At 40.0% G+C, this 16,196-nt stretch overlaps 1 protein-coding gene across 5 annotated transcripts in view; it reads right to left on the reverse strand.

Moving 5' to 3' along the window:
* mfsd8 (major facilitator superfamily domain containing 8) overlaps nucleotides 1-16,196 on the reverse strand; it is an 82,237-nt gene that overhangs the window by 47,667 nt on the left and 18,374 nt on the right. For 2 of the 5 annotated variants that reach the window (XM_063046562.1, XM_063046560.1), the window contains exons 1-2: nucleotides 9,755-9,917; nucleotides 9,141-9,386 (exon numbers count right to left, since the gene is read on the reverse strand). The exons of 1 other annotated variant lie outside the window; for it this stretch is intronic. Coding sequence is in view for 2 of the 4 variants with exons in the window: in XM_063046560.1 (XP_062902630.1) it covers nucleotides 9,141-9,202 (62 nt within the window). In the remaining 2 variants the exon portion in view is untranslated. Of the gene's footprint in view, nucleotides 1-9,140; nucleotides 9,387-9,754; nucleotides 9,918-16,196 lie in introns of those variants that run through there. 2 more of the 5 variants (XM_063046561.1, XM_063046564.1) reach the window with 2 other exon arrangements.

Raw genomic sequence — 16,196 nt, forward strand, 5'->3', positions numbered from 1 at the left:
GCAGTTTGGGAGGACTAACCAGAGTAGCAATTACACGGTGAGCGGTAGGACACTGAGGAGTGACGTAGAACGGAGAGATCTGGAAATACCCATAATTCCTTGGAAGCAGCATCACAGATAGATTGGGTTGTAAAGAGAGCTTTTGACATATTGGGTTGCAAAGAGAGGGTTTGACATATTGACCTTTATGTGCTGGTCTCAAGACAGATCCTGTCATCTGGTAGCACCAGGGAATTAAGGCTACTGACCCTCTCCACCTCCAATTCCTTAATGAAGACTGGTTCACGGACCTCTAGCTTCTTCCTCGTGTAGCCATTAATCATCTCTTTGGTTTTGCTGACATCGAGTGAGAGGTCACTCTTGTGGTGGCACCATTCAACCAGATTTTAATCTCCTTCCTATATGCCGATTTGTCATCAGCTTTGATTTGGCCAATAATAGTGTCAGCGGCAAACTTAAATAGGGCGTGTGTGCTGTACTTAGCCACACTATCATACGCATAAAGTGAGTAAAGCAGTGGGCTAAATACACAGCCTTGTGGTGCACCTGTGCTGACGGTGAGTGTGGAGGAGGTGCTGTTGCCAATCTGTACTGACTGCAGTCTGCAAGTGAGGAAATCAAGGATCCAGTTGCACAGGGGTGTTTAGAGACAAAGGTCTTGGAGCATAGTGATGAGTTTTGAGGGGACAATACTGTTTAATGCTGAGTTATAGACAATGAAGGGCACCCTGATATATGCATCTTAATTTTCCAGATGTTCCAGAGCTGAGTGAAAGGCCAATAAAATGGCATCTGCTGTTGACTTGTGATGTTAGGCAAATTGGAGCAGATCCAAAGCAGCACAGACTAAATGCTGGAGGAACTCAGCAGGCCAGGCTGCATCTAGGGGAAAAGAGTAAACAGTCAACATTTCAGGACAAGACCCTTCTTCAGGACTGGAAAGGAAGAGGAGAAGTCAGATTAAGAAGATGAGGGAAGGGGAGGAAGAAACTTGGAGCAGATCCAAGTCACTCCTCAGGCAGGAGTATTATGCTGTATGACCAACCTCTCAAAGCACTTCATCACAGTGAACACAAATGCTACTGGACAATAGTCACTGAGGCAGATTACCACATACCCCATTTTTCCAGCTGGTCCAGATCATGCTACAAGCTCTGATAGTGCTCTTCACTGTCCAATGCACTCCAAATCTTGAAGTCATCTGCAAACTTGATGATTCAGTTAACCACATTATTATCCAGATCATTGATATTGATGACAAACAAAAATGGAACCAGCACTGATCCCTGCAGTACTCCACTTGTCACAAACCTCCAGTCCAAGAGACAACTATCTACTGTCACTATCTGCCTTCTCCCACAAAGCCGACGTCTGATCCAATTTACCACCACATTTTGAATGCTGAGCAACTAAAATTTCTTCACCAACCTCCTATGAGACCAGGTATCCGGAGGCTTTGCTCATTACAGCCGGAGACTTTAACCAGGCCAACCTCAGAAAGGCACTGCCAAAGTTATACCAACATTTCTCCTGCCCCACTAGAGGCCTGAATACACTTGACCACTGCTACACAGCAGTCAAGGATCCCTACCGTTCCATCCCATGACCGCACTTCGGAAAATTGGACCATCAGGTCGTACTCCTCCTCCCGGCTTACAAACAGAAACTGAAGCGGGAGGTCACGGTGTCAAATGTAGTGTCACGCTGGACAGAGGAAGTGGATGAGGTCCTCCGTGACTGCTTTGAATCGGTGGACTGGTTAGTATTCAAGGACTCGGCAGCTAACCTCGATGAGTATGCCTCAGCTGTCACGGACTTTATTTGGAAATGCACAGAGGACTGTATGTCTTGCAAGACGATCCAGGTATTCCCTAGCCGGAAACCTTGGATGAATTATGAGGTCAAGTCCCTTTTAAAGGCTAGAGCTGCGGCTTTTAGGTCCAGGGATACCAGTCGCTACACGGAATCCAGGCGTGAACTCTGGAAAGCCATTAAGGGCACCAAGAAGCAATATCGAGCCAAGTTGGAAGCCCAGGCTAACCAGCGGGATGCCAATAGACTATGGCAGGGTCTAAATGAGATCACTGGGAGCAAAGAAAAGGCTGGGAATATCAATAACTGTGGCGCTTCTCTTCCTGACGAACTTAACGTATTCTACGCAAGATTCGAACAGAAGAGGAGCGTCCTGCTCCCTCCGGATGAACCAGACCTGGTGGCATCGAGATTCATCGTCACCGACGAGGACGTTAGAAGGGCCTTCCTGAAGACAAACCCAAAGAAGGCGACGGGCCCAGATGGCGTCCTGGGACTAGCTGGAGTGTTTGCTGACATCTTCAACTGCTCCTTGCTTCAGTCTAAGATCCCCTCGTGTTTTAAGAAGGCAACGATAATCCCAGTGCCGAAGAAGAGCAAGGTGGCATGCCTGAATGACTATCGACCTGTGGCTCTGATGTCAATTGCTATGAAGTGCTTCAAGAGATTGGTTATGGCACACATCAACCACAGCCTACCGGTCAACCTCGAAAGCATTCTTCTAGGGTGCATCACAACCTGGTATGGAAGTTGTCCTGTCCAAGACTGGAAGAAGCTGCAGAAGATCGTGAACACGGCACAGCACCTCACACAAACCAACCTTCTGTCCTTGACTCACTTTACACCGCATGCTGTCGATGCAGTGCTGCCAGGATAATCAAGGACACGACCCACCCAGCCAACCCACTTTTCGTCCCTCTTCCCTTTGGGAGAAGGCTCAGAAGCTTGAAGACTCATACGGCCAGATTTGGGAACAGCTTCTTTCCAACTGTGATAAGACTGCAGAATGGATCCTGACCCGGATCTAGGCAGTACCCTCCAAATATCTGGACCTGCATCTCTGTTTTTTTTGCACTACCTTACTTTCCATTTTTCTATTTTCTATTTAAGATTTATAATTTAAATTTTTAATATTTAATATTGATTTGTAATCCAAGGAGCGGGAAGCACAGAATCAAATATCGCTGTGATGATTGTACATTCTAGTATCAATTGTTTGGCGACAATAAAGTATAAAGTATGCGGGACCTTGTCAAAATGCTTTGCTAAAGTTCACGTAGACAACATCATCTGCCTTGCCTTCATCAACTTTCCTAGTAACTTCCTCAAAAAAACTTTATAAGATTGGTTAGACATGACCTACCACGCACACAACCATGATGACTACCCCTAATCATCCAAATGCTCATATATCTGGTCCTTCTCAATCACTGGCTCATAATTTGCTGGTTTACTTTTAGAGCCTTTCCTAACAGCAGAACAACACTAATTATTCTCCAATCCTCTGGTACCTCACTTGTTGCTAAGGGTGTTAAAAAAATCTCCCCTACAGCCACTGCAATTTCTGCACTTGCCTCCCACAGAATCAGAAGGATCACCTTGTAAAGACCTAGAGATTTGCCTCAAGCCAGCAACACCACCTCCTCTGTAATCTGTATAGAGTCTACAACCTCCCTTTTGCTTTGCCTCACCTCTATAGACTTTTGTGTCCATCTCCCAAATAAACACAGATGCAAAAAAAATCCCTCATCTCTTTTGTCTCCACACACAGATTACCATTCTGATCTTCCAGGGGACCAATTTTGTCCCTTAAAATTTTTTGGTCTGAACCTATCTGTAGAATCCCTTAGGATTCTCCTTCACCTTGTCTACTGAGGCAACCTCATGCCTTCTTTTAGCCTTCCTGAATTCCTCCTTAAATGTTCTCTTGCATTTCTTATATTTCATAGTACCTCGTTTGTTCCTATCTGCCTATACCTGCGATGCACCTCCTTACTTTTCTTAATCAAGGCCTAAGTATCTCTTGAAAACCAAGTTTCCCTAAACCTATTATCTTTAATTTTTATTCTGACAGGTACTTGCATGTTTTATACTCTAAAATCTCACTTTTGAAGGCCTCCCACTTTCCAAGTACACCTTTTCTAGAAAACAACCTGTCCCAATCCACACATGCCAGATCCTTTCTGAAACCTTTCTCCAATTTAGACTCAAATAAGTTTAAAGGAGTGAGAAAACAGGGCTCTGATGAGCTTAATGGAAACAAGGGAGAGCCCCAGTGAACTTAAAAAGAGTACAGGAACTAGACATAATCAAATGCGGAACCACTGGGATTTCTTAAAGATTGGATCACAAATTATTGGATATTTCTGTATATTTTTAACATTGCCAAAACAAATTAAATTCTAAAAGGGTGAAAGACCAGTTTTAAGATAAATTTTCAGAGCCATTAGGAACCTAAGGCAATGATTATGGCTTACCAAACAGTTAAAAGTTTACCTGTCAAATCAATCAGTTCAAAGAACTTCAGCTTCAGTCAGACAATATGTAGATGTTTTGCTATCTTACACCTGCAGGTGGCCTCATGGTAAAGCTTTTACCACAGAACTATATTTTCCCTCATAAGGCACACACTTTATGGGACATTCCAATAATCTGGTAAGATTATATTTATTCTAGACACATTAATTCAATAATATTAAAAAGGAGATGGGGCTGAAGTGTGTGCCTCACCTCCAGCGTAGAGGTTATTGCGACACTATTACAGTTTGGTGCATTCCAGAGTTCTTCTTTAGTGGGAGTTTCGCTTCCCTTTTTGTTTTCTAAGATTAGCAGACAAGAATTTAATCCCATGATTAAACATACATTAAGAAGTTGGTTTCAGTTTCATAGATTTTTTTGAGTTAAGTAATTTTATTCTTTCTAGTAATATCTATCTCAATTATGTTTCAAACCATCAATTTTGGATAAGGCTTTTTTAATTTGGGAAAACCAAGGGAATAATAACTTTTTCAGATTTGTTTTTAGGGGACTGTTTAATGTCTTTTTCTCAGTTAGTGAATAAATATGATTTATCTAATGTACACTTTTTTTAGATATTTACAAATTAGGAATTTTTTACGTGGTTTGTTACCAAATTACCCTTCTGCTTTTCCACCTAATATGACATATGTTCTCTTTCTGTTTAAACCATTTCAAAAAGAGTTGATAGCTATAATCTAGAAACGGTTATTGAGTTCATGAATGATATCTAACGATAAAATTAAACGCGCTTGGGAATCGGAACTTCAAGAGTCATTTTCAGATAATCAACGGAGTAAAATTTTTCATTTGGTTAACAACTCATCTACTTGTGCCCATCATTCCTTGATACAGTTCAGGGTAGTGCATCGGGCCGATATGTCAAAGGATAAACTAGCACGTATTTTCTCCAATATTAATCCTATTTGTGACAGATGTAATACTGAGCTGGCCACTTTAACTCATATGTATTGGTCTTGTATAAAGCTAGATAACTTTTGGAGAGATGTTTTTAAAACACTATCAAAAGTTTTGGATTTGGATCTACAACCTAATTTGCTTACGGCAATTTTTGGGATTATCCCATCGAAAGCAGGAAATATTCCTCTTTCTGCTCAACGTATGATAGCCTTTTCAACCTTACTGGCTAGGACAGCCATTTTATTGAAGTGGAAGGATTCTAATCCACCTACAGTCTTTTATTGGCTCTCCTCCATTATGTCCTGTTTAAGTTTAGAGAAAATAAGAAGTCGGACATTTGATACATCCTTTAAATTTGAGCAAATATGGCGACCTTTTATCCAATATTTTCATTTAATTTGATTTATTACTCTTTCAATTTTTTTTTGAAGTTTTAAATTTGATCAGAAAGTCTTTCTTTTTTGGTCGTATCCTCAAAATGGACTGCCCAGTCCCTTTTTTTTGTTCTGTTTTTTTTAATAGTGTAGTGGGTTTTCTTTCTCTTTTCATTTAAAACCCAATGTTTTTTCCTTTCTCTTCATAAACTGGTAAGAGGAGAATTGTTATTTTCATTTTTTAAATTATATATTTTATACTAGTTTAACAATATCTATGATTTTGACGATGTCTATCTTAATCTTGGTTTATATTGTTACCGGTATATATATTTGAACTAATTCTCTTCTTGATTGTATTTATGCTTTTCATTAAATCAATAAAAAGATTAATAAAGAAAGAGTTCAATTCTGGCGTCGTTCTATAAGGAGTCACTGTATGTTCTCCCCAGGGAATGCATAGATTCTCCAGGTACTCTGGTTTCCTACCACAGCCCAAAGACATAGCCGACAGGTTAACTGGTCATTGTCCCGTGATTAGGTTAGATTGAATTGGGTTTGTCAGAGGTCGCTGGGGTGGCATGGCTCAAAGGGCTGCAAGGGCTGACTCTGTGCTCTATTGCTAAATAAACAAACAGTTTGAAAGGTGTGAACAGCTACCAATAAAATTGTCCTGGCAAATATTAAGCTTTCATTGCCTTTGCAAACTTTGTGCATCTTTCCACAGAGCTATCACCCAATATTCATTTGAAATGTCACCTTATTTCATTATCAATGCAGATTGCATAACTGATTTGTCGAACAGCTGCGTTCAGACTGCAGGGATAAGTACGAGTTTCCAGTCGTTTTAATTCTCTATCCTACCCTGACCTATCTTTCTGTGATCTCCTGCCCTATTATAATGAACTCTGACGTAACCTTGGGGAACAGCACCTCGCTCTCCCACCTGGGCACAGTATCGTTCCAGACTCGGTATCAAATATAGCAGATACAGATGTATCACATGTACATCAAAAACATAGTGAAATACAGTATACCATCAACAACCAACAAACTCAACGATGTGTGGGGGGAAGTCCATAAGTGTTGCTACACATTCCAGCACAAAAATAGTATGCCAGATAATTTGCTTGGAGACATAAGCAACCGTAGATGCTAGAATATGAAGCAACGATCAATCTCCTGGAGGAACTCAGATTGAGCAGTAGCTGTGGGAAGCGGAAGCAAATGTCAATGTCTCAAGGGGCAAAGCCAATAATCGGACCACACAGGTGCTGCTTGACTTGCTGCGTTACTCCAGTAGATTGTTTGTTGCTCCTGATAGCTCCGAAATATTCCAAATCTACTATCAAACTTCTACCACCCTCTCTACAATAGAAAACTACCCGTTTCTCCCTCTTCCCCAGTTCTGAATGGTTTTTAACCTGAAACATTAATTCTGTATCTTCTTCCACAGATGCTACCTGACCTAAGTGTTTGTCATTTTCTGTTTTAATTTCAGATTTCCAGCATCTGCAGTTTTTTTTACTTATGTGGTTTTGCAACTTAGATGGCTTGCAAAGAAATACACTAATCACATCAAGGGATTCACTTGATACTGGAAAAAAATCTGTTAATACTGTAGATCGGAGAAAGATTACATCTGGAATCAACTGAAATAATGAATGTAATTAAAAATTAACATGATTCAGACAGGGTGTAGCAATACAGTCTGTGTGGAACATATATCAGATTATCACAAGCTATGGTCATACAGCATGGAAACAGGTCCTTCAGCCCATTCTACCCAAGACAAATTTTAAGTACACATCTATACCGATCTCATTTACCTGCACTTACTCTATAGCCTTCTACGCCTTGACGATTCAAATGATACTTCTTAAGCATTGTGAAAACATACCTGCTTGACCAGCCATTCAGACAGTGCATTCCAGGTTTCAATCACTTTCTGGGTGATAAAGTTCTTCCTCAAATCCCCTCTAATTCTCTTATCATAAATCCATGCCTCTAGTTTTATGGAGAAGAGTTTCCTGTTCTCAGTCCCCTCATAATTTTGTATACCTCTACCAGAAATCTCTCAGCCTCCTCCATTCCAAGTACTTTCTCCGTAACTTAAAACTCTCCTTCCCAGGGAACATCTTTATAAAATTTCCTCTATAGCACTCCTGTGCAATAACATCCTCCCCGTAAAGTGGTAATCAGTTTTAGGTAGCTGACACATATAGATCTGAAGACAACTTGTTATCTATTAACAAGCAACACATACAAAAGTTGCTGGTGAACACAGCAGGCCAGGCAGCATCTCTAGGAAGAGGTGCAGTCGACGTTTCAGGCCGAGGACCTTTGTCAGTTGTTATCTATTAGATGTTGAAAATGGCACGGTTCACCACAGGAAACAGATCAATTTGCAGGGTCGTATTTCTAAACATTTTTTATAAACTGGTAGATTTGTTATTAAGAAAGAAAGGAGGGATTCAAGATCAATTATAAAAGCATGGCTTTCAAAATGCCATTTTCTATGGAAAGTAGATACTAACTTGCTGAATGTGCAGTTTTGGGTGTAAAATTCAAGCTAACTAAGCTGATTTACTTTATGCTGGTGCACTGTAAGCTACAAAAGTATTTAACTGGCTTAGATATAGTCATTAAAAAGCTGCTGTCTTCATTCACTAGCTTAGTAAAGGAAAACGCAGCTAGTACAAAATGGATAAAATAAAGAATACTTTGCGATGTTCTGGAGTGGTCTATCTTTAAGCAGGTACAGAAACAGAGAATGGGGAAATAGGGGGCAGGATTACAGTTCATGCAACAAAAGTTGCAATTGATGAAAGGTGAGCTTCATCTCACAAACTACCCACCCACCTATAGAAGAGTCTGCAATTCCCAGATTAGTCTTATCAGGTATCTCAGACTTTCAAAACTGGAATAGAAGCCTGCCATCCTCTATTTCATGAACCCACCTAAGGATAACTAGTAACGGCAGAATTTTAGCATTGATAACTTGCCATCTGAATGCGTTGCTAACGATGAAGAAACAAAGGGAATCAAGACAGAATATGCAAAGTCAGGAAGAATATGAATTCCCAAAAGGCAGTGGGAGACTACTGAAGATATAAAGAGGGCAACAGTACAGGGAAATGAAATAATTTCAATACACAGGTGTAACAATCTGAAATCTAACATGGGTCAATCAAGTAAATGAAACAAATTAGGATGTCAGCAATGGAATTCTAGACAAGATCACTATTATAGAGTGCAAAATACTATTCACTGAGAGTATAGAAATGTTGAAGGCATGTTTTTATAAAGAAAAATAATAACTTACTAATAGTACACTTTTCACACATATATTAAGAACACAAACCAACACATCGCTTTATTCTTTTCTCTTTCAGGAGTTGATGGGTCTGCTATGAGGTGTGTGTGTGTGTGTTTAACTTAACAAGGAGAAAAACCAGTAGTCCTCACTGTTCACGTCTGTATTTGGTCTTTTATCTGCCGCATGTGGTCACTCACCTTCCATGATCCGCATTTAGCAACGGGCTTCTTTCATCCACCTCGTGATGAGCCGCCTCCATTTTCAGAACTATCACCTGACTTTAATCAGATTAAATATTTGTGTAGATTTTATTATCGGAAGTGACAGTCAGAGGACGGGACACCAAATTCGACCGGAGAGCAACGCGTGCAACCACGCGAATGAGGGTAAGGTAACTGTGGGCTTGACAAACTGTTCCGCGCAGACCAAAGCGCCTCCGATTGCTTGGAAAGAGATAAAATACTGTATGTCAACATCGGGGAACAAAAAGTAAACATAAGAACATATGAAATAGGGGCAGGAGTAGGCCGTCCGGCCCATCGAGCCTGTCCCGCCATTCTATAAGATCATAGCTGATCTGTCCGTAAACTCAGCTCCATTTACCCGCCTTTTCCCCATAACCCTTAATTCCCTTACGATGTAAAACCTATCTAACTGTATCTTAAATATATTTAGTGAACAAGCCTCAACTGCTTCCCTGGGCAAAGAATTCCACAGATTCACCACTCTCTGGGAAAAAGTTTCTCCTCATCTCCGTCTTAAATCTCCCCTGAATCTTGAGGCAATGTCCCCTAGTTCTCGTCTCACTTACCAATGGAAACAACTTTCCTACTATCTTATCTATCCCTTTCAAAATTTTGTATGTTTCTATAAGATCCCTTCTCATTCTTCTGAATTCCAGAGAGTACAGTCCCAGGCGACTCAATCTGTCCTCATAGGTTAACCCCTTCATCCCTGGAATCAACCTGGTGAACCTCCTCTGCACGCCTCCAAAGCCAGTACTGCATATCCTTCCTTTTAATGTAGACTTTTAATGTTTACTAGGAGCAGAAATCATGTGACACAGTAGCAACCGCTGCTAAGTATGGAAAATCTCAGGATTATATCTTAATATGAGATGAACTGAATTTAATTGACTTTATTTCTTACATCCTTCACATACACGAGGAGTAAAAATCTTCACATTACGTCTCCATCTAAATGTGCAATGTGCAGTCATAGTAATTATAACAATTTATAATAAATTGAACAGTCAATACCATATAGAGTGCACTCAAGTCAGTATGAGTTCATCAGTCTGATGCCTGATGGAGGAAGCTTTCCCGGAGCCTGTTGATCCTGGGTTTTATGCTGCAGTGTCGCTTCCCGGATGGTAGCAGCTGGAATAGATTGTGGTTGGGATAACTTGGGCCCCAATGATCCTACAGGCCCTTTTTACACACCTGTCCTTGTAAATGTCCTGAATCATGGGAAGTTCACATCCACAGATGTGCTGGGCTGTCCGCACCACTCTCTGAAGAGTCCTGCGATTAAGGGAGGTACAGTTTCCATACTGGGCAGTGATGCAGCCAGTCAGGATGTTTTCAATTACATGGAATAATAATATCTACCCTCCCCCCTCCCCTTAACCCTTCCCCCCGATACATACCCCTACCTAAAAGAAAAGAAAGAAAAAGAGAAAAAGAAAAAAAAGAAAGACCACCTGGATATTGGGAGGTCTCCACATGCTCCATTATATATTTATTATATTTAATATATTTATTTGTTTCTTTCTCCAAAGGACCAACATCTTTATCATCGGAGCACCTATATATGCCAGCCTATCTTTTGTAAATAAGGGCGCTAAGTTTGAAAACTCAATACAAAAATTATGTTAAAAGAAAGGATGTTTTCAATTGTGCTCCTGTAGAAAGTTCTTAGGATTTGGGGGCCTATACCAAACTTCCTCAACCGTCTGAGGTGAAAGAGGCGCTGTGTGCCTTTTTCACCACACAGTTGGTGTGTACAGACCACGTGAGATCCTCGGTGATGTGGATGCTGAGGGGCTTAAACTTGTTCACTCTCCAAACTGCAGATCCATTGATGTCAATAGGGGTCAGCTCGTCTCCATTCCTCCTGTAATCCACAACCAGCTCCTTTGTTTTTGTGACATTGAGGAAGAAGTTGTTGTCAGAGAGATGACTTCTTCCCTGTAGGCCACCGCATTATTGTTTGAGATAAGGCCAATCAATGTAGTGTCGTCGGCAAATTTAATTAGCAGATTGGAGCTTTGGGTGGAGATACAGTCATAGGTACACAGGGAGTAAAGGAGGGGACTCAGTACACAGCCCTGATGGGCTCCTGTATTGAGAGTCAGAGGGTAGGAGGTGCGGGAACCCACTCTTACAACCTACTGGCAATCTGACAGGAAGTGCAGGATCCAGCTGCACAAGGCAGGGTCAAGGCCAAGGTCTCTGAGCTTCTTGTCGAGCCTGGATGGAACTACGGTGTTGAATGCTGAACTGTAATCCAAGAACAGCGTTCTCACATAAGCATCATTCTTCTCCATGTGTAAGGACGGTATGCAGAGCAGTGGCTATTGTGTCATCTGTCAATCAGTTGTATTGGTAGGCGAATTGTAGGGGGTCCAGTGTGGGTGGTAGCAAGCTGCAGATATAATCCTTGACCAGCCTCTCAAAGTATTTCCTTATTATTGAGGTGAGTGTGACGGGACGCCAGTCGTTCAGGCATGTTACCTTGGTCTTTTCTGATACAGGGACAATGGTGAATAATTTGAAGCAGGAGGGCACTCTACACTGGAAGAGGGAGAGATTAAAAATGTCTGTAAACACACCTGCCAGTTGTGCTGCACACATCCTAAGTACTTGCCCAGTGTTTCAGATTTCCAATATCTGCATTTTCTTTTGATTTCCATGAATTCTATTTCCCTGCCATCAATTCTCTATAGCTCTTGAGCTGAACAAAACTATATGTAAATTCAGCGATAAACATCACTGTGACCGGAACATCTGAGCCAGCTCCTCTCCACTGCCTCTATTACCTATTTCCTTCCCTATAATATCTGACTTTGTCCCAGCTCAGTCTGTCTCCTGATGAAACACTCATCCATGATATTATGAGTTCCATCCTCAACTATTCCAGTGCTTACTTGGTGTAGCTTCCACCTTCCAAAAATCTGAGCTCATACAAAATAATCATTCATTATTTTGGACTAATGATTAATTACCTATAATAATTGTGTATACTGATCTATGTTGCTACCTGTTAGAATGAGTTTTTTTGGGTAGATGATTCATTTACACTTAAAAGACTTTGGCCACCAGACTTCTATTTGACAAAGTCCACAACAATGTGCTTCCTAAAAAGGTGTGAATACCAGATGGTTCTGGCGCCATAGTTTGACCAGATGCTGTAGTTTCGAAGTCAGTATTATCTATACTTTATAAATATTTAATTGTATTCTATGTTAGCATGTAAAATGCCAAATAAATGTATTGTGGATTTAACTTGCATTCCTAAAGGCTGTGGATACCAACCCAGACATGTTGGTGTCGGAAGGAAAGGATGAAGTTAGGTGGTGTGATTGTTTGTATGTAGCTTCAATAGGAAGCATTGTCTATAACTTTCAGTAGCGATTGCCTTTTGTGTTTAGCATATAAATATCGAGACCACATTGGGCTAGCAGACCTTTCCACCGAAAGCATCTCCGTCGGTATGATGCCTGCTGTACCTTGTTGTGTCGAATAAAGAAGCTGCTTTGTATCTACCAGTGACTCTGTCTCTCCAGTGATTTCATCCATGCTACAACACTACCCAATCCATTAGCACCTCAAATTACACTGGACAACAAAGACTTTTGCTTCCTGAATACTCTTGGGTGTATCTTATGGATTTCGGGCTGCTGATCATAAACATCACCATGAGATTTCCCTATCATGCATCACTTTTTTTAAAATTGCCTGTATTATTTATTTCAATTCATAATTCAAGTCAATTAAAATGTTGCCCACAAGGTGAGCCGAAAGTTTTCGAACACCTGGGCAGGCTTAGGCAGGGCGGATGCTGCATAGCAGGGCAGGTTTTAGAAAATCTATAAACTTTTGTGAAGGATTTCGATATTTGAGACAGATGTTTCAGAATTCCGGAATAACTGATGCCAAGGATGAAGAAGGCATTTTTGTAGCTCCACAAATCAAACAGGTCATCAGTGACAGGCAATTCAGAGAACTTGTAGTGGGACCAGAGAAAATTGCATGGAAAGCGTTCAAGGATGTTGTTGAAAATTTTCTTGGCAACTACAGACTACCAAACCACATGCAGCTGGTTGACAACATGCCTCGAGCATACAAAACCGTGAAGTGCAACATATCCCTAAAGATTCAATTTCTGCATTCCCATTTAGACTTCTTCCCTGCAAATCTTGGCTTTTCATCCCTCTTTCCTCCGGGAGAAGGCTCAGGAGCCTGAAAACTCGTACGGTCAGATTTGGGAACAGCTTCTTTCCAACTGCGATAAGACTGCCGAACGGATCCTGACCCGGATCTGGGCCGTACCCTCCAAATATCCGGAACTGCCTCTCGGTTTTTTTGCACTACCTTACTTTCCATTTTTCTATTTTCTATTTATGATTTATAATTTAAATTTTTAATTTTTACTATCGATTTGTAATCCAGGGAGCGGGAAGCGCAGAATCAAATATCGCTGTGATGATTGTACATTCTAGTATCAATTGCTTGGCGACAATAAAGTATAAAGTAAAGTATCTCTATCAGTGACAAATGTGGTGAAAATTTTCACTAGGACATTGCGGCCATGGACCGCATATCAGGGGAACTGGAACCCATCAGTGCTGGCTGATTATTGTTGGGCACTTAAGCAAGAAGCTCCAGACACTAAATACAAATGAAAATCATCAATAAAACATTTTTAGCTTAGTTGTGTTATTGCAAAGCGTCAATGCTGTTATGCAATTAAATGCATTATATTCCACGTTAGTTAATTTCTTGTTTCTCCAAATTCCTATGTGATACAAATTGTCTGAAATTTGATTTGTGTTCAGCTTCAAGCTGTCTATCACAAACAAAAAAAATTCTGAGGAAGCAGCACCTTTGGAAAAAAAAATTGTCCAATGTTATGTGTTTAGGTACTAACATACTTCTCCCCTCATTGTCTCAGTAATCTGCACAAACTAACAACACTCTTAGAACTCTACATCCTTCCATTTCTGGTTGCTTGTGCATTCTAGACTTGCTCAAGATTGCATACACCTTCTCCTTCATCTACTACTGCATTTGGTGTTCTCAATGTGACCTCCTCTACATTGACAAGGCTAAAAGCAGACCGGGGAATCATTTTGTAGAACACCTATGCTTTGTCCACAAGGGCCACCCATGCTCCCAGCTATAGATCATTTCAACTCCCCTTCCCATTCCTATGCTGACTTGTCTATCCCTGGCCTTGTCTAATGCGAGCTAAAGCCCAGTGCAAACTGGAGGAGCAACATATTGTATTCCGCCTTGGTCGTCTACAATCCAATAACATAATTATTGAGATTTCCAATTTTAGTTTAACCTAATTGCCTGACTGGCTCTAAAACCTTGAAATTCCTTCCTTAAATCTCTCCACCTCCTTAAGAAGCTCTCTGCATGAGGAAATGAGTGTCTTAAACAAATAGTTTGGTCACCTGTCCTAATGTTCTTGATCTGATGTTAATCTAGTTTTAATTGCATTTGTGAAAAGTTCTTTGGAATACTTTTTTCAAGTGTAAATTGTAAGATAATCAAGATGCAATTTTAAATACATTTAAATAATTATTTTGAATTAATTAAAATTTGTTGAAACAAGGTGCAGCATTATCCTTTGGTTGTTTATTAGGCACATTTCATAATATGACCACTAAATAAGCAAGGGGAAATTATATATCTTGTTTCATCAAATTCTTACATTTTTAACAAAAGTGTCTTCAATACTAATAAAATTTTGCCAGTTTTAGATCTATTTGGAAAGAAAGCCACAAACGTCGTTAGAGTATTTGATTTCAGTTAGATGTTATGGGCATTGTTTAAGTAAGTAGAATAGATGTGCATTCTTCTTCCTCAAATATTCAACTGAGGCCCTCAAAAACTGCAGGGTGCATGATACCACATGTCTTGCAGAGTAAACAGTTATCAGCAGTCAGCATAGTGTTTGAAATTTTGTGGAATGGGTTGTTGCAGATCATTCTAGGAACTGAATTGGTTGTAAAACAGATTATGAAGAACAATAGTCTTAGACAAGGCCAATTTATTTAGTTAAATTATTCTGACAAATCTAGTCAAAGAAATCAACCTCACGAATAATGGGTAGTGCTATGCATAAAGAAAACATTTTCATGACTGAGAAAAAAATTAGAAACTTAGAAAGCTCTTCATCCCCTTTCCCCAAAAGTGAAAATTCTTGCTGTGATTAAAACTAGAAGTACTCAGCAGTCAGAAAGTATGTCTAGAGAGGAAAATGGAGATCTAATAGATTTTAAGATGCAGAGAAAAGAGGAAAGGTGGGAAACACTTTCTAGATAAAAGGATAATGAAAAGCGATGTTGAGAGACAAAAAAAAATGTTAATAGTATGTAGAGAAACAAAAGATCATTCTGGAAGAGGTGTAAATTTAAGAAGCAGAACCATTTCCCAAAATACAAAAGGACAATGCAACGTCAGTTGAAAATCTGAATAACAAAAGATGGTAGAAAGTTTCATTCTCCTGAGGTAATGTTTGAAGAAACCCACAAGAACTGCAAGGTTAAAGATATGACTTTGGGCACTGAATACTTGGTTATCAGTAGTCAAAGTGGATTTTGAGGTTGAAGGGTGTTCCTAACCTTTCCGGGAAATGATCTTGCTGCTAAGGCTTTAACACAGATAAGCAAAAACTGGCTCTTTTTATATCAAAAAAGTGGAATTTTTGTATCTATTCAGATCTGTTAACCATTCTCAAAGTTGATCATTTAAAAAAAAAATTCAGTGTGTTTATTTTTATTTTGGAATTGTCATTGTTTCATTTAGCTATTACAGATGATTAAAAGCTTTATTTTGTTGCAATTTATCTACCAAGTCCCAGCCCTGCTGCCTGTAGGCTCAGAAGAGGGAAAATAGACACAGAAAGAAGAATGGTCTTTTTAAGACCGAGATAATGAGGTATATCTTCTCCCAGAGAGCACTGAATCTTTGGAATTTCCTTTCTCAGAGAGGTCATTGGTATGCTCAAAGCTGAGGTGT

Source organism: Mobula hypostoma, chromosome 4 (assembly GCF_963921235.1).
Source record: "Mobula hypostoma chromosome 4, sMobHyp1.1, whole genome shotgun sequence".
In the NCBI taxonomy this organism is placed as follows: Eukaryota; Metazoa; Chordata; class Chondrichthyes; order Myliobatiformes; family Myliobatidae; genus Mobula; species Mobula hypostoma.